Genomic DNA, 18,560 nt, shown 5'->3' on the forward strand with positions numbered 1-18,560 from the left:
GGGACGATGCAAACAATTTACAGTGGTACCTTGGTTTAAGAGCTCACAGTTTTTCAAAATTGTGACTAGGTTTAAGAGCATTGCTTTGGATTAAGAGCTCCCTGAACTGGGTGGGAGCGCGAGTGGGGGAGGGGCATGGTCTGCATAGCGGGGTCTACAGCTCTGTACGCTAACCCAGGAAGTCTTCCTCACCTTCCAAATCATAGCAGATCCACTAATGTCCTACATGATCCTGGGGCGACTTCTGAGTGAATAAAGGAATATTGTATATAAAGCAGATTCTCCTGTGTGTGCAGTGGATGCAGCCAGTCTCCAGCCTCCACGTCCTAAACTACTCACAACTAGACTAGAAGGAGCAGGTGGTCTTTTCCTGCTGACAGTCTTCTATGTTTCTAACTAAATATTCACCATACTTAAAGAAACACTGCTAACAATGCCGGATACCTGTAATATAGAGGTCAGCCATAGTGATATAGAGGGGGGGGTCACACATCGTGATATAACACACACACAGCCTGCTGCAGCCATAGCGCACACACACAGCCTGCTGCAGCCATAGTGCACACACACACAGCCTGCTGCAGCCATAGCATACACACACACAGCTGCAGCCATAGCATACGCACACAGCCTGCTGCAGTCATAGCACACACACACACAGGCTTGCTGCAGCCATAGCACACATACACACAGCCCGCTGCAGCCATAGCACACACACACACACACAGCCTGCTGCAGCCATAGCACACACACACAGCCTGCTGCAGCCAAAGCACACATACACATAGCCTGCTGCAGCTATAGCATACACACACACAGACTGCTGCAGTCATAGCACGCGCACACACACACAGCTGAAGCCACAGGACATTGAAGAAAAACACACAAATCTTCTCCCAGAGAGAAAAAAAACACACTGAAGACAGAGGTTACTGTTACACAACTTATGTCTCCTCCTCCTCCTCTATATTACACAGGATATTTTGATATTACACTGCTGCTCATATACAGTCATCCAGCATCCAGGAAGAGACCAGCACAGATCTCCCCCCACACAATGGACTCTTCCAGCTCAGAAACAAACTGCCAAACAGTGACCCGACAACTTTTCCATGACCACCCTTATGTAATAGGGCCAGTGTCCTATTAGAATGTTGCTCATAATATATATTCATGAGCAAAACTTGTAAAATTCATATCAAAATTCAATTCTACATTATTTAAAGATTTTTTTTAAGTACTCCAACTCCGACTTCAGCGAAAACTAGCTCAGACTCCACAGCCCTGGCGGTAACCCCAGTCCTGCTCATTCCTTCATGCTCCCTGCAGTCTCTGTCTGCCCTTGCGTTTCCCATCCTCTCCATTACTGTACAGTAACTTATAATAACACATATTCTGCTGTTTCTGAATGTTTGTTTCATTAGTTTTACATGTTATTCAGAATAATAAATAATTTTTGGGGCGTGGAACCAATTGTCTGCATTTCTATATCTTATGGGAAAATTAGCTTTGGTTTGAGAGTGGATTTGGATTACAAGCACAGTCCCGGAACGGATTATGCTCATAATCTAAGGCACCACTGTATTTTTTTTAATGTACAATCTTTAAGTAATGAACCATGACAAATACTTTATAAATTAGGTATTGAATTATATAGACCAGCAGTAATCTGGATAACTTATCAGACCGCAAAAAAAAAACAAAAAAACCCTTTAATTAAACTAACTAATAAAAAAAATACCTACCGTAGATGTTCATACTTCCAAACACCTTCATCCTGACCTTCAGGAGGTTCTAGAATTTTATCAGTGTTGGAACAATCTGTCCTTATATTTTGCTGAATATACTGCGAAATAAAAGTTGAATATTATTAGGGCCATGTAAAAGCAATTTAATTTCATTAAAGCATTTTTTTCTCATTTTCCCCTTGTCTGTCCAAAAATTAATGTTGCTGAACAATACTGATATGTTAGAGGAAGGAAATATTAAATGGTCACTAATTTTAAACAAATGCCATATGATTCTATGTGACTGTAACATACTATACTTGTAAATCACTTCATTTACCAAAAATATCTAGTGAATAGCTAGTGCTATGCACAGGGGAGAGGGAGAGCTTGGATTGTAAGGCTTAGTTCACACTTAGCAAAAACAACGGAATTCTACAGGCGGAGCTCTCCGCTGCGCTCAGTATCCTGCAATATCTCTATGGAAGCGCGCGCGCCTCCACTTTCTTCCCTCTCCAATCAAAGTGGTAAGATGTCAATTCTTCCATAGAAATACTGCAGGACACTGAGTACAGCGGGTTTCCTCGGCGGAGAGGCGCACCACGGAATTCCACCATTTTTGTTCATTGTGAACGGGGCCTATACCTGTGATGAGTTAACCTGCTCCTCCACAGGCTTCACGCTTTGCCTAAAAGGTGAATCAAGGTTCCCCTTTCATCTCTGACCACCCATAATGTTCTAGGCAGCTGCCCCTGTGTAAGTACCTGTGTTCTTACTACTGCATGCACACAGTTCTGCCTCCAGAAAGCAGGGCTAGTTTTAGGCAAAGTGTGGTACTGGGCAAAATGAAAAGTGGGGCCCTAAAAAGGTGAAATATTGTAACAGCAACAAGGTCACACTCTGTTAATTCAGAAATAGCGTGCCATAACCTCCCCTCAGCCTCTAAACAAATGACACATTATGTATACACAGAAATCTTTATATACTGTGCATAATTTAAAAAAATACCACTCTACCAAGAGCAAATTTTACTGCCATATACCATATTATCACCTCCATATTGAACAAAGCGCACAGAACAGATAAAACTGCTGCATCATGACATAATACCATTATCACTCAATAACAACTCTAAAGTAATACCACCATAGCGGTCCATTACCCAAATACCAATATGCTTTCCATAAAGTAACTTAGAGTGGTGGCCAGAGGTGAACAAGATTCCAAAATACGGTTGTGCGAGCCGTTTTATGTTTTCCAGTAGTTCCCACTAATGTCTATTGCAGCGGAGAACAGACAGACACCAGAACAAGACAGATAGAGAGCATTACATGCTAGCAACATGTAGGGGTGGCTATATAATAACAGCGTATTGATGGTATGGGCACAGGAGCTGTGCACGCATAGCACTTATAGATGCCAGCAGTGTTGTACAGTCAACATACTTTTGTAAAAGAGTTGTGTGTCTTAATAAGCAAAATCTACTGATAAGTTTTGGGTGGGGTGATCATAGATATATGATAGATAGATCCCCTACGTCCAAATTGAAAGACACCAGCACCTCCAGTAGGATAAAACTTTTTTTTTTTTTATGACAGTACAGAGCTAAAATAAAAACATGGGTTTACGTGTTTCAGCTATCTGCCTTGTTCACAACCAAGGCGGATAGCCTTGAGTGGTTGTTAACAAGGCGGATAGCTAAAACGTGGCCTTCTTTACAGTTTTACATTCCTTGTGGCTTGTTCGTAGATTTGACGTATAGGAGCAGTTGATTGTGATCTGAAAGGGGAGACTGAGGGTGACTGTGAAGGCGTCAACGTTTGTAGAATCCATATCAGTGATAGCATCACCGCTGCGTACATTGGAGTTAATGGTGTGTCTTCCTAAAGAGTCTCCCTTTGTCTGGCCATAAAGAATACGAAGTTCAGGGCTTCAACATAAGTTGAGCAGTTTTCTGCCCCTTTTATTGACTGTGCCTCTCAATCTGAACTGAGCTGTCACAGTCAATGTTGGCTCCAAGTATATAGATGTTCCCACCAGTGGTCAAGTAGTCTCTTTCTCTCCCAGTTCTTGGATTGAGGTCTCCATAAATGAGGACCGGCAGCTTCCCTCTGTAGCATCTCAAAGCAGTCTGTGTTAAAGTAAGGAGACTCTGGCAAAACTACTTATAAGGTGTTCAGATGGGGCCTTTCTCCACCAAATATGAGGCCCTCTGTGCCCCCATATAGGAGATCTTCTTTGTGCCTCCATCTAGGTGGGGTGTAGTAGTAGAGGTATAGTGGATAAGGGGTGCTGTACGGGTACAGGTATAGATGAGTACAGGTATAGATAAGTGTTGTGTCAGTACATGCTGGGAGTTGTAGTGTTCCCCCACACTCTTTAACACCACGTGACAGTGATCACTGCGAAAGCCCTCCAGCTCCCAGCATGTCTACTAACTCAGTTCTGCTACACCAGCCCGGCACATGTTGCTCTCACCTGTCTTTCACCTCTGACCTCCCGCGGTCGGTGCTCAGTGAACGGGAGCCAGGACGGAGACATCACTAGTGCGGGTGACACCAGGGTAGCATGATCCCAGCATGTGCGGCAGCATGGGACACAGCGCCCACTGGACTCACACAGGACACGCCCACCTGTCAGGAGAGCAGCGGCCGCTATGTTTGAATTAGGTACAACTAACAGCTACAGCATCCCTGTCAGCAAACAAGTGCACCGACATGACACCAAGGATCCTTCCTATTAATTGCTCCGCAGCGATCTCCTGGGTGAGTAGATGGGGGCAGGCGGCGGTTCCCCTCTCCTGAGTGCAGGAGGCCCAGCAGCACATGCACTGACTTTTTTTTTTTTTTTTTAAATCGAATTTACGATTTTCAAAGAAATTTAACCCCTCAGGGACCAAGCCTTTTTGGGCCTTAATGACCAGGCTCATTTTTCAAAATCTGACCTGTCTCACTTTATGCGCTTATAGCTCAGTGATGCTTTAACATATGCAAGTGATTCTGAGATTGCTTTTTCGTCACATATGGTACTTTATGTTAGTGGCAAAATTTGGTCACGGTCTTGTGTTTTTTTGTGAAAAACATAAAAATATAATGAAAAATTTGAAAAATTTGCAGTTTACGAACTTTGAAATTCTCTGCTTTTAAAAAAAGAAAGTCACATGACAAATTAGTTAAGAAGTCACATTATCAATATGTCCTCTTTATTCTGGCTTCATTTCGTAAACATATTTTACTTTTTCATGAAATTTCCCAAAAATTATTTTTAGGTACCAGTTCTTTTTTTAAGTGGATTTAGGAGGCTTGTATACTGGAAACCCCCATAAGAGGCCCCCATTTTGGAAACTACACACCTTAAACAATTAATCTAGGTGTATAATGAGCATTTTGACTCTACAGGGGCTGGAGGAAAGTATTCACCATTAGGCCAGAAAAAAAATGGAAAATAGAAATTTTCCAATAATATATTTGTTTAGATTAATCTCATTTTCACAAGCAACATGAGAGAAAATGCACCCCAAAATATGTAACGCAGGTTCTACCGAGTACAACGGTACCTCATGTGGGTATAAACCACTGTATGGGCACACAGCAGGGCTCAGAAGAAAAGGAGCGCCAATTAGCATTTCCAGTTCAGATTTTGCTGAAGAAGTTTTCGGGTGCCAGGTGCGTTTGCAGTGCCCCTGTAGTGTCAGCAGAATAGAACCCCCACAAAAGTCGTCCCATTTTGGAAAGTACACCTCTCAAAGAATTCATCTTGGTGTGTAGTGAGCATTTTGACCCTACAGGTATGAGAGGAAAGTATTCAAAATTAGACCATAAAAATGAAAAAAAATTAAATTTTCTAATAATATGTTTGTTTTGAAATTTACCAATTTTACGAGAAACAGGAGAGAAAATGCACCCCAAAATTTGTAGCGCAGGTTCTTCAGAATACAACAGAACCCCATATATGGGCATAAACCACTGTATGGGCACACAGACAGGCTCAGAAGGGAAGGAGCGCCAATTAGCATTTTCAGTGCAGATTTTTCTGAAGAAGTTTATGAGCGCCAGGTGCGTTTGCAGTGCCCCTGTAGTGTCATCAGAATAGAACCCCCCCCTCAACTCACCCCATTTTGGAAAGTACACCCCTCAAAAAATACATCTAGTGATATGGTGAGCATTTTGACCCCACAGGTATTAGAGTAAAGTATTCAAAACTAGACCGTAAAAATGAAAAAATTTAATTTTTCCAATATGTTTAGTTTGAAATTTCTCAATTTCACTAGGAACAGGGGAGAAAACACAAAATTTGTAACAGAGGTTCTTCTAAATACAATGGTGGGCATAAGCCACTGTATGGGCACACAGCAGGGCTCAAAAGGGAAGGAGTGTCATTTTGGTTACGGGCAATCTGAGCGGTTACAGGTAAACTAGGGTGGTTATGAGTAATCTGGGGTGGTTACAGGTAATCCGTAGGACTTGAACAAGCCATCAGCGATATACAGTATATACCACTGATCGCTTGTACTGGGACCACACCGGGTGGTCCCCGATCATTGCCCCATGCTCTCTGCCACCTCTGGTAGCAGAGAGGTAGCTGAGAGGAGGGGGCTGTGGGCCTTACCGGCGCCGCTGCACTATTCTGTGCCATCGCTGTAAAAAGCTGATGGCAGCAGAGAAGAGCCCATTAGTGACAGCCGTAAAAATCCGTATGGGCGGTCACTAATAAGATAATAAACGTATTCTCTGGGTCACTGCGGTTACGACGATACCAAATTTGTGTAGTTTTTTTTTAACTATTACCACTAGAACGCAGTAGAAACTATCTTCCTATCAAAACCCCACAAAAACTGTCAACACATTGCAAGATCCATAGCGTTCTTATCTTTTGCTTAACAGAGCTGGTTTTGGGCTTATTTTTTGCGGGAAGATCTGTAGTTTCTATTGATACCAAGTTTTACATGTATATGACTTTTTGATCTCTTTTATGACATATTTTCTAAAGCAGATTGATAAAATACAGCTATTCTGGTACTGTTTTTTTTTTCTTTTTTTTTACAGCGCATCGTGCGATATAATTATTGATATAGTTTTATAGATTGGGTCGTTACGGACGTGGCAATACCAAATATGTATAGGATTTGTGTTTTTGATCTGTTTTATGTAATGTTTTATTATGTATAGGGAATGTAGCCGCATTTTTATTATTGGGGGGGCGTTTTGTGTTTGGTGCACATATTTCTTAAGTTTTTTTTTTTTTACTTTTACACTAGTGATGTCAGCATGATAGTATCTCCATGGTGAGTCAGGGGGCCTTCATTAGGCCCCCGGGATCACCATGGAGACATGGGGGGGCCAGACTGCGCTGCAGGACATTGCGAAACCAACCAAGAACAACAGGGGTATGTAATTAGCATAAGGCACACCACAAATAATTTTAGAAAAATGCAAAAAATCTTTATTCACATAACTGAAATTACAAGAAGAAACATAAATACATGAAAAAACATATGGCCACAAAGCCCCCTAACCATTTTAAAAACAATTAAAAAATACACAACAAGGGACATTGCGATGGCGTGAGTATACCCGCGGTGCCGACCGGGACACACAGGAGCCCGTTAGATGCCACTGTCATGATTTGACAGCGTCATTTAACGGGTTAAACTACCGGGAGCGGAGGATCTCCGCTCCAGGTAGTTTAAAGAGGGGGGGGGGGGGGGGGGGGGGGGGGGAATCAGCTTTCACACTGACAGCTGATCCCCCGCTCTGCTGCCGCAGGGGGGCGGCAGTTTATTCCGATGCAGCCGCCGTTAAAAGGCGTATGCATCAGAACAAAGCCTATTAGTGGCCGCCGTTAAAAGACTTGCGGCGGTCACTAAGGGGTTAAATAGATTCTCAAAATCTAGGCAAATTAATCAAATTAATTTGATTAATCGCCCAGTCCTACTTCAGGGATATTTTTTCTTGGGAGCAGGGATAACAGGATGATTTTATAGTCAGGGAACTTCTGTTGTGTGCTCTTTGCTAGTTGGCTCAGTTGTCCTACTGTCTGCTGGTCTCTATGCACAGATCGCTGATCCGACAGGACGAAGGTAAGTGGTTTACCCCCCGCCTGTCAGTGTAAAATGATTGGGACCTCACGCAGCCATGCGCCAGTTAAGGGGTTAATGACAGACAGCTGTGTGACTGCGGCTGCCTGTCATTACCTCCAGCGATACTGATGTGTGTGGGACCACTCTCACTGACGCTGCCCCGCACACATTAAAAGCCCCTTCACGGCAGAAACGTATATATAAGTTGCGGCAACAGGAGCATATATATAGGTTGTGGACATGAAAGGGTTAAACTGCACTGTACTGTACTGTACTGTTCCGTTTTGTACTGTAGTGATTAAACTGGGCACTTTCCAATGCAGCAAATGATACTGTAGTTAAATGTTGGTGGGTGCTGGAACCAATTAAAGGGAATGTGTCACTTTTTCACATTTTTTACTATAATTTCTGTTATATCACAGCAATGCTTCAAAAAATAGTTAAACTTTTATCAGTGTTCTGGTTCCTTTTTATTTAATCATCAATGTGCTGCACTGGGGGCTGCCATTTGTAATAGCATCTGTGTAATGGTGCCTAAACCACACCTACACTGATGCTTTATGGCAGCTCCCTGTGCATAGACCTCAATTGACGACTCCCGTCTGGTTCACTTTGCTGTGAGGTGAAGATGCCATGCGCAGCTTCCAGCAAAGTGGGAGGGAAACCAGAAGCCCCTCCAGAAGACCCCCTGCAGGAGTGCTCACCATGGGGATAGCAGCCTCTTATGTTCTCCGGCCAGCAGAAGTCACCTCCCCCTCCCTTCAGCCTTCATGTGCCGCTTTGTAGCACAGTGTAACCTGTGCTCTGCAGGGAAGTGGGGCCTGGAGGAGAAGCACTGAGAAGCAGCTCACACTGCCGTTGTCAGTGTGTTAACCCCATCCTTCCCAATTGTCACTGTAGCTAGCTATTACATTGCATCTGTTTTAACCCCTCCTCTATCAGCACTTTCCTCTCCTGACATCCTCTGTGCTGCTGGGATCCTCTGACCTCCCCTGTAAGATAAGCACCCTCCTCTCCTGACATCCTCTGTGCTGCTGGGATCCTCTGACCTACCCTGTAAGATCAGCACTCTCCTCTCCTGACATCCTCTGTGCTGCTGTGACCTCCCCTGTAAGAGCAGCACTCTCCTGTCCTGACATCCTCTCTGCTGCTGGGATCCTGCTCCTGTCAGCTGATCGTTGCAAATTATAACATGAAGCGATTATTGGCCATAATAGTCATTAATCAGCCAAATGCGGTTGATAATTGGCCTTAAAGGGGTACTCTGGGCCGGAGGGTATATTTTTACTCACAATCACAACAGGAAGGGAGGTGTGAGGTCCCCAGCAGGAGGGGCGAGGTCAAATTTGCAGCAGTCAAGTTACATGTTGCTTGCCTTCACCAGTTTACCATGTTAGCTCCCTCTGTTGGTCAAGGGTAGGAAATATGAAAAGTTTTGTATTTAATTTTTCATATTTCCTGACAAGGCAATAAACCAAAAATATTTTCCAAAAATACATAACAAATATGAAGAATACATTTCACCTCTAGATTAAAAAAAAAATAAATAGGTGACACATTCCCTTTGAGCACATTTACATTATTTCCTATGTTAAGACACTGCTCAGTTCTCAAATTGCCCTCCTGAACCAATTAAGTGTATTAAGTACACACACACACACAATATATATATAAAATCGGTAGATATAATGGATATATTTTAACTTTTGCGCTTTTACTTTCTACAGCTGGGTGGCTCCATATTTTTTGGAGGTTTAAAGAGGATGTACCACCTGGTACATTCTCTTTAACCTGAACCTACAGATCGATCGGCGCCGGCACGGGGAAGCCGATGCCGCGGTCGTTTTTCTGACCACCGCCCAGTTCCCATGCACAGCGCCGTTCGCTCCAGCGGTACCGGCTGGTGCTGAAGCACTGGAGATCGGCCGGACGGCATCCAGTGGGAGGGAATTCCCTCCCTTGTATGACGCGGCGCCATTCATTCTAAGCAAGCCGCGTCATACAGGGGAGGGAATACCTTCCCACTGGGGGCAGGCCGGCCGACCTCCAGTGCTTCAGCACCGGCCGGTACCGCTGGATTGAACGGCTCCGTGCACGGGAACCGGGGCGGTGATTGTTAGGAAAATATTTAAAATATATATCATAAAGGGTTAATTTAAGGGTTGATTTAATATGTATTATTGATCCATTTATGTATTATTGATCCATTTATGTACAGTGTAAGAATAGCAGTGTGCCAGGGAGAAGGACACAGTAAGGTATGTGAAGGAGTCTTCTTGGCTAAATAAAGATTTAGGGTCTGCTGAGTTGACTCCTGAGTAAGCAAGCTCTATCTCTGTATTGTACCATATGTTGTAAAAAAAGTCAGCTCCTTGTCTCAGCTGTTATAAAAGCTAAGCCCATTGTGTCTTCCTCAGACCTCACTCTAGATGCTGTCTGTGTGAGCTCTCCCGGCTAGCTGGAAATAAAGAAGCTTGCTATAACCTCGGTGTTTGGTCCTACTTGATAGAGAAGAATTTTCCTTACAAGTTGGTCCTTCGAGCCGGAACCCAACATCTCCAGCTCCTGTCCAGTCGTGGCCTGATACCGTGCACGGGGAAGTCTGGGACTTCTGATGGAAAGACCTCCAACTGAATTGTTGTAAACAGAGGCCAGCCCACCTGTTCAGGAGTGGAGTGACGGGTTCGTATTTATAGTCCTTCAGAACGGGACCATTCACCTGGGTTAAGGTAAGACCATTTTGTTTTGAGTCACTAAGGTCACTAAGGTATGGGATACGACAGAGATAAGGATATAGGGCAAGGATAAAGTATAGCTTGAGTTTTATATTGCTTATGGTCTGGTCTATCGTCCACAGCCACTGTGAGAGGCTACAGGAAAGAATACTCCGTGCATGCCCGATAACCGAAAGGATTGTGATAGTAGAGAATTCTCAGGGAAGTGACTATAATGTGCTACGTAGAGTATAAGGAAACTGATCTGGATCATGTATATTGAACGTTCATTTGGTTTCTTTTGTGTGTCTTTGTCTTTCTATTTTGTCTGCGTTCTGTCTGTGAATAAATGTTGCAAAAGTAAGAGTTGGGACAGTCTCTTACACCCCCGCTGTGGTCACCAAGGGTGAGCGGCCTTACTGTTCTGTGGACTTTGTTTTGGTAAGCGGCCCTGTGCGTACAGGGTGCAGCGAGCATTGAAGTCCTGGGAGAATAACGGTTTGGTAAACGGTTCTTGACACACAGTCTTGAACGCAGCGAGCATTGTTATTCACGAACTAGATTTCTAGTTCATCCCACATGCCCAACAAATTTGTGTCACCATATATGAGGATCTCTGAATGGTCTGTGTGACTGGATGAGTGACTGATATAAGGAATTCATACATAAAATTCCTGGCTGCATAAGGGATCCCGTTAGGAGTGATTTCTTATTACTGAATAAGAAATAAGAGGGAGGAACACGTCCCCAAGTAAAATCACAACTATTATATGTATTGTGTCTCGTCTCAAGAGTCTCTCATGAATAAGTCCAGTGTTGGTGATGTTTGTGATTTTCCCGTTTGTTGGGTAGATATTCATTGTTTGGAGGGATTTTCTTTGATTATCTTCCTCCTGTTTTTGTTTGCTCTTCAGTTGTGTTTTAAGATCTATATAGATCAGAGACGAGGGTATTTTCCTTTCAAAGTATTTTAAGAATAATACCTTGTCAGCTGAGTAATTATGAGCAATTAAGTACGTAAATCATTGGGATGTGGCTGCTTTTGTTGTAATGGGAGACAGGAAGTGATATATACTTAGTGTTAGAAATTGAAAGAAAGGAATGCATTGATGATAACTTGTTGCTATTCAACACCTGGGAAAGCTGTGTGGGAAGAGTTTGTGTCACAGCAGAGCAGGTTCTCTTGCTGGGAAGACTAGTAAGTAAAAAGCTGGTCTGATGTTATATGATGACACTAGAATGGATTACATCTTATGATATAATTTGGGAGATTTACAATGAGTATATATGAAAAGAAACAATATATACTATGGTATGCATGTGTGATATAGATTGCAAATGTTTTGTTCTATTGTGAAGCTGTTTGAATCTTAGGTTGAGGGAATGTGTGTGATGTGATGGATCCATTTGAATTGATATGTAACAAAGTAAAATCCACGTGGTGATAGGTCTGAGCTTATTATGATTCTCTCAGACAATAAGTTTGTTTTTACAATTATATTAAAGCTACTAATGTGGTACTCGGACAGGGGTGTTGTCTGTCGTGACGCCAGCACTGTAGTAGTGTACAGGTAGGATGTGGGTACCTGCTTTTAACAAGGCTTGTGAGGGTCCCTGGGGCTCTTGTGATGGTATTCCTGAGTGGTAACTGATCCACCCAGACTAGCAGTACCGCCACCCACAGTGAGATGAAAATAACCCAAGGGGTACGGTGCAGTGTGTGGGTGCTGGTGAGATAGAAGACAGAGTCCCAGATAAGATAAAAAATAATAGCAGTTGAAATAATCTTGATCACTTGATACTAGGTACAGTAAGCAAAAAAAAAAAAAAAAAAAAAAATTATATATATATATATATATATATATATATATATATATATATATATATATATATACACAGTCTTTTTAGTGCTGAAACTTGGTGGATAGTGGAATCTTTAGTAACAGGAGAAAGAGTAGCAGTGTAGAGAGGGCTTGGATTAGGGTGTTCCTTGGCTGAGCACTGCATAGCGTTTATGGTAGTTTGGAAGAAATCTGGAGCTTTGCTTTCATCTGCAGCTGTGCAATATACAGTAACATTAAGTGGTAAAACTAGAATTCTACCTCCATCACCACTTTAACTTTTGAAGAACTTTTGTGACAGGTGTCAGACAAAGAACCACAGTGGTGGGACACCACAACTAATCTGTCCAATTATAACGTTTTATTTCACAGTTGCTGGATGACGTCGAGAAAGCCCCGGTATGTAATAATGTCACTAATTATCTGCTTACATTTCAGGTACAAATTTATCCAGAAAGAAGAAGATAATAGGCTATACTTAGTACTGCAATTTTGATTTGATAATCATTTTTATTTTGGCTATTTTTGCATTTTTTGGTCATTTATTCATTTTTTAAGGAGCTCCATGTTTTTATATTTTTGTATGAAATGTATGGTGTGCTGGGCCCATGTGTGATCTATGCTTGTATATGTCTGTATTATGTGTCTGTTCATGCTTTGTGTGTACTGTGTCACCATCGGACAGTAAGATAGAGTTTATCCCCAGACAGCAACTAACGGGGAAACAAGAGGAATACAAATTCACCCAATTCAAGGGGGTGGAGACTGGTGTCATAGAGGGGAGGAGAGAGGTGGGACCCCAGAGGGAGAAGGACAGTCTTTTAGGTTAAATGTAACAGTTCTTGCTCCTCCCAACAAATATATTATGTCCTAACAGAAAAGGGAAAAGAAATAAAGCAAGATGAAATGAAGGAGCCTGCAGATATCTCTATACACATAGTGCTGCTATACACATAGTGGTGATATACACATAGTGGTTCTATACACATAGTGGTGATATACACATAGTGATGTTATACACATAGTGGATCTAAATGCTGATTAGAATTTGTGTCACATAATATTAGGGATGATGATATTAGTAACAGAATGGGTTAACAAATGTGCAATCCTACATGAAGCTCTAGTTGTATGTCCACTAGGTAAATATATACTACCTAGTAATCTTTTCAGATTTACAGGTATATTGAGCCATGGGACAAAGTCATGTCTCAACAGGGGGGATGGTAGAGGTGATATCTAAGGGATTTCTAATTACTAATAAAAAAAAAAAAAAAAAAAAAAAAAATTGTCTATCCTGCTGTTTGGTAATTACTAATGCAATTATAAGGTGGATAGAGGTATTTCCTACAGGCAATCCAGATGTCATCACTGTAGCTAAAGCACTGGTGAAAGAAGGTATTACTGGGGTTTGGATACCTGAAAAAAAAAAAAAATACAATGATAATGGGTCCCACTTTGTGAATAATGTCTTCAGTGGCGCAGAGTTTTAAGTTTGAACTAAAGAATCCTTGTGCCTATCACCCCCAGTCTGTAAGGTTGGTAGAAAGACATAATAGTGTACTTAAGAATAACCTCAGAAAGACCATGGATGAGATAGGGACAAGCTTGGTCTAGGGTTTACCACTAGTAATCCTAAATATGCAGGTTACACCAGCCCCATCAGGATGAACACAGAATTTCTCACTCGGTTCCAGATGATGCTGTGAATCCTCCTTTAACTGAGAAACCTGAAGACTGGATCCTAATAAGGAAATATTTCTATAATCCCAGGTGGGAGGGTCCATATCAGGTATTGTTAACAACCCCCAGTGCAGTAAAGATGGCAGAGAGAACGTCCTGGATACACCTGTCACATTGCAAGCTGGTCAAACCACTACCTGATCAATAGGGAGAGAATAGGGAATCACCACCATCTCCTGAGGCAAAGTCTGACTACAAAGGGGGGTCTTCCTATTAGAGGGGGCTCGTCTCAAACTTCAGTGAAGAAACCAACGGCTGACGGAGACTTAGGGTGATTATGGAATTCATAGGGAAAAGAAAGTATGGTAGTGTGTGGACACCATCTGGGCAATCGTGGCTAGGAAGAAAAACAGGTATGGGGGTTCAAAGGCTAAAGAGTGGTCCTACTCTCCTCTGTAGTAATGATACTGCTGGGGACAGTGGTTCCCTATATAAAAACCCTTGGGGAAACTAGAATTTAGGAGGGTAATAGGTAGAAGGTCAGGGTTAATTGTGACACTGGCTTAGACTAGAATCCTGTGACATAACATTCTATGTGGGGGAAACATCCACGGTAGAGTTCTGCTCCCTGGTCTGCAATGCATCCTTCAATTGTATCAGGACTCTTTTCTACCTTCCAATGGAAAATGTAAAACATTCTCTTTGTTGTATCCAACAGTGAAAGGAACAGACGTACCACCCCTGGTCACTGCCTACCCTGGTAACTATACATGCTTTGCTCGTTCGGGATCAGGTAGGTATGTAGGAGACGTGATAAAAGAGTATTGTTAGAAACTTGGAGCGTAACATTCGACTCCGAAAATTATTTAGCATCTTGGTTCAGAAGTCAGACTGCAATGAGAGCCGATATTTGGTGGTTGGGTGGAGATAAGCAGCTGAGGCTTAAGCTCCGGCCTACTGGTATGGAGTCTGTACTGTGGTCCAGATACTGATGCCCTTCCATCTGTTCTCAGCAGGAGACTATAAGTGGAAAAGTGAGAGGACCTTGTTTACCAAATGGTATAGAACTGAGAGGTCAGTCCCTGGAGGGTCCTTTGACCCTAGAATCTATAAAGAGATGAGATTGGAGTCCCTACAGGTGTACCGAACGAGTTCAAGACCAGAAACCAGGTGGCAGCAGGTTTCCTTCATTGGTGGTCTACAATAAACAATGTGGATTGGATATTATAATCAGTAGAGATTGGTTAATTATACTAGAGATGCAATAAAGGGCATTGCAGACCAGCTGGGTCCAACCTTATAGAGGGCAAGATAGGATGGCTCTCTATACGCTGCTGGCTGAGAAAGGAGGAGTATGCAAAATGTTTGGTACTTATTGCTGTACTTTTATTCCCAACAACACCTCTCCAGATGGCAGCATCACAAGAGCACTAGAGGGCCTCACCGCCCTCTCAGAGGAACTGGCTGAAAATTCTGGGGTTTATGGTCCCTTCACATCATGGATTAGAGGATGGTTTGGCAGATGGTTCGAAGTAGTGAAGTCCATCCTAATCTCCTTTGCACTTATCATCAGTGTACTAACTGTGTATGGATGTTGCTGCATTCAGTGTATCAGATTGTTAATCCAGAGACTGATTGACACTTTAATAACTAAGACCATGTACCAACAAGAAATTACCATAGAAGAATCTTATGATGATGATGATGATGATGATGATGATGATGATGAAGAGATGACCACTCCATGACGGAACATGAAAAGGCCTTAGACAAGCAAACAGGAAACTTAAATAATTGTGGACTCTTTATGATAAAATGTTAATCAGGGGGGAATGTTAGGAAAATATTTAAAATATATATCATAAAGGGTTAATTTAAGGGTTGATTTAATATGTATTATTGATCCATTTATGTACAGTGTAAGAATAGCAGTGTGCCAGGGAGAAGGACACAGTAAGGTATGTGAAGGAGTCTTCTTGGCTAAATAAAGATTTAGGGTCTGCTGAGTTGACTCCTGAGTAAGCAAGCTCTATCTCTGTATTGTACCATATGTTGTAAAAAAAAGTCAGCTCCTTGTCTCAGCTGTTATAAAAGCTAAGCCCATTGTGTCTTCCTCAGACCTCACTCTAGATGCTGTCTGTGTGAGCTCTCCCGGCTAGCTGGAAATAAAGAAGCTTGCTATAACCTTGGTGTTTGGTCCTACTTGATAGAGAAGAATTTTCCTTACAGTGATCCGAAAAACGGACCGCGGCACCGGCTTCCCCGTGCCGGCGTCAATTGATCCGTCGGTTCAGGTTAAAGAGGATGTACCGGGTGGTACATCCTCTTTAAATGTTAGTGGAAGTTGTGAGTAGTAGTAGTAGTAATTTTTTGTCTTTATTTAGGCACAATATTTGTAAAAAAAAAAAAACACCCAAAAACATGTCTTTAGTTACCCAATATACTAGAAATGAGGAACCTCCGGCCCACGGGCCGCATCTGGCCCCTGAGACCTTCTGATGCAGGCCGTGGCCCGTGACTCTCCTGTGACGTCTGCCGCTCTGGTGGGGCAGGAGCCGTCATACACAGCATCCTTCTGTGTCTGTGACGGCTGCCAGATACAGGAGGATGCTGTGAGTGCTGTCCCTTTCCCCACCAGAGCGCCGCACATCTTATTTCTCCTGCGGGCCACACACGATGACGTCATTTCTGCAGGAGAGAACGGGCACAGGCTGGAGGGGAGAGAAGAGGACCTGGGCAGCGTGGGAGCGGAGGAAAGGTGAGTGGGATGTTTATTTTATTTGACACTGACACTGGGGGTTAACTAGAGCCACCAGGGGCATCACTGGGCAGGGTTAACTAGAGCCACCAGGGGCATCACTGGGCAGGGTTAACGCTGGCTACCGGCATCACTAAGGGTTCACATCAGGTACAAGGGGCATCACAGAGGGTTAACTACAATAGCAGGGGCATTAGGGGAACAATAGTTTGCCTTGCTACGGGTGCTGCCAAACAACGCTACCCCACTGCTGCGCACAGTATAACTTTGAGTGCAGTGGCCCTCTAATGATTTTATTAGTGCCGAAAATGCCCTCGACAGGGAAAAGGTTCCCCACCCCTGCAATATACAGTAAATTTACCAATCATGCTTTACCTGCTGAACTGCAAGAGTACTGTCCATTTCTTCAAAAGATTCATCTGGCCAGTTGTAGAAATCCTAAAGACATTACAAACATATTGTAAATTGTCAGCCTTTTTATTTTTAGTTTGTTTGTCTTAAAAGTTTTTTATTAACCCCTTGCCTCCGCAGCCTGTTTTGGCTTTAATGACCAAGCTCATTTTTCAAAATCTGACCTGTCTCACTTTATGCGCTTATAGCTCAGTGATGCTTTAACGTATGCTAGCGATTCTGAGATTGTTTTTTTGTCACATATGGCACTTTATATTAGTGGCAAAATTTGGTCACTACTTGTTTTTTTGTCACATATGGCACTTTATATTAGTGGCAAAATTTGGTCACTACTTTGTGTGTTTTTTGTGAAAAACATCAAAATATCATGAAAAATTTGAAAATTTTGCATTTTATGAACTTCTGAAATTCTCTGCTTCTAAAAAAGGAAGTCACAGCACATAAATTAGTTACTAAATCACATTACCAATATGTCCTCTTTATTCTGGCATAATTTGGGAAACATATTTTACTTTTTTAGGCTGTTATGGGGCTTAGAAATTTATTAGCAAATTATCACATTTTGTGAAAGTTTCCAAAACTGATTTTTTTTTAGGGACCAGTTCTTTTTTTAAGTTGATTTAGGAGGCTTGTATGCTGTAAAACCCCATAAGTGACCCCATTTTGGAAACTAGACACCTTAAAGAATTAATCTAGGGGTATAATGAGCATTTTAACCCTACAGGGGCTGGAGGAAAGTATTCACAATTAGGCCTTAAAGAAATCGAAAATTTTAATTTTCCAATAATATATATGTTTAGATTAAAGTTTCTCCTTTTCAAAAGGAACATGAGAGAATCTGCACCCCACAATTTGTAACACAGGTTCTCTTGAGTACAACGGTACCCCATATGTGGGCGTAAACCACTGTATGGGCACACAGCGGGGCTCAGAAGGGAAGGAGCGCCAATTAGCATTTTCAGTGCAGATTTTGCTGAAGAAGTTTCTGAGCGCCAGGTGCGTTTGCAGCGCCCCTGTAGTGCCCGTAGAAGAGAACCCCCCCAAAAGTCACCCCATTTTGGAAAGTACACCCCTCAAAGAATTCATCTTGGGGTGTGGTGACCATTTTGACCCCACAGGTATTAGAGCAAAGTATTTAAAATTAGACAGTAAAAATGAAAAACTCGAATTTTTCCAATAATATGTTCGTTTAGTTTTAATTTCTCAATTTCACAAGGAACATGAGAGAATCCGCACCCCAAAATTTGTAACGCAGGTTCTCCTGAGTACAACGGTACCCCATATGGGGGCATAAACCACTGTATGGGCACACAGGAGGGCTCAGAAGGAAGGGAGCGCCAATTAGCA

General features: G+C 42.5%; 1 protein-coding gene across 2 annotated transcripts in view; it reads right to left on the reverse strand.

The window, feature by feature from the left end:
* The window catches only part of MOB4 (MOB family member 4, phocein), a 116,198-nt gene that overhangs the window by 81,946 nt on the left and 15,692 nt on the right, over positions 1-18,560 (reverse strand). Inside the window, exons 2-3 of one of the 2 annotated variants that reach the window (XM_069985335.1) lie at positions 17,178-17,240; positions 1,746-1,846 (exon numbers count right to left, since the gene is read on the reverse strand). In XM_069985335.1, the coding sequence (XP_069841436.1) occupies positions 1,746-1,846; positions 17,178-17,240 (164 nt within the window). The remainder of the gene's footprint in view (positions 1-1,745; positions 1,847-17,177; positions 17,241-18,560) is intronic. The other variant, XM_069985336.1, reaches the window with a different exon arrangement.

The sequence above is a fragment of the Dendropsophus ebraccatus genome, chromosome 9 (genome assembly GCF_027789765.1).
Source record: "Dendropsophus ebraccatus isolate aDenEbr1 chromosome 9, aDenEbr1.pat, whole genome shotgun sequence".
NCBI classification, from domain to species: Eukaryota; Metazoa; Chordata; class Amphibia; order Anura; family Hylidae; genus Dendropsophus; species Dendropsophus ebraccatus.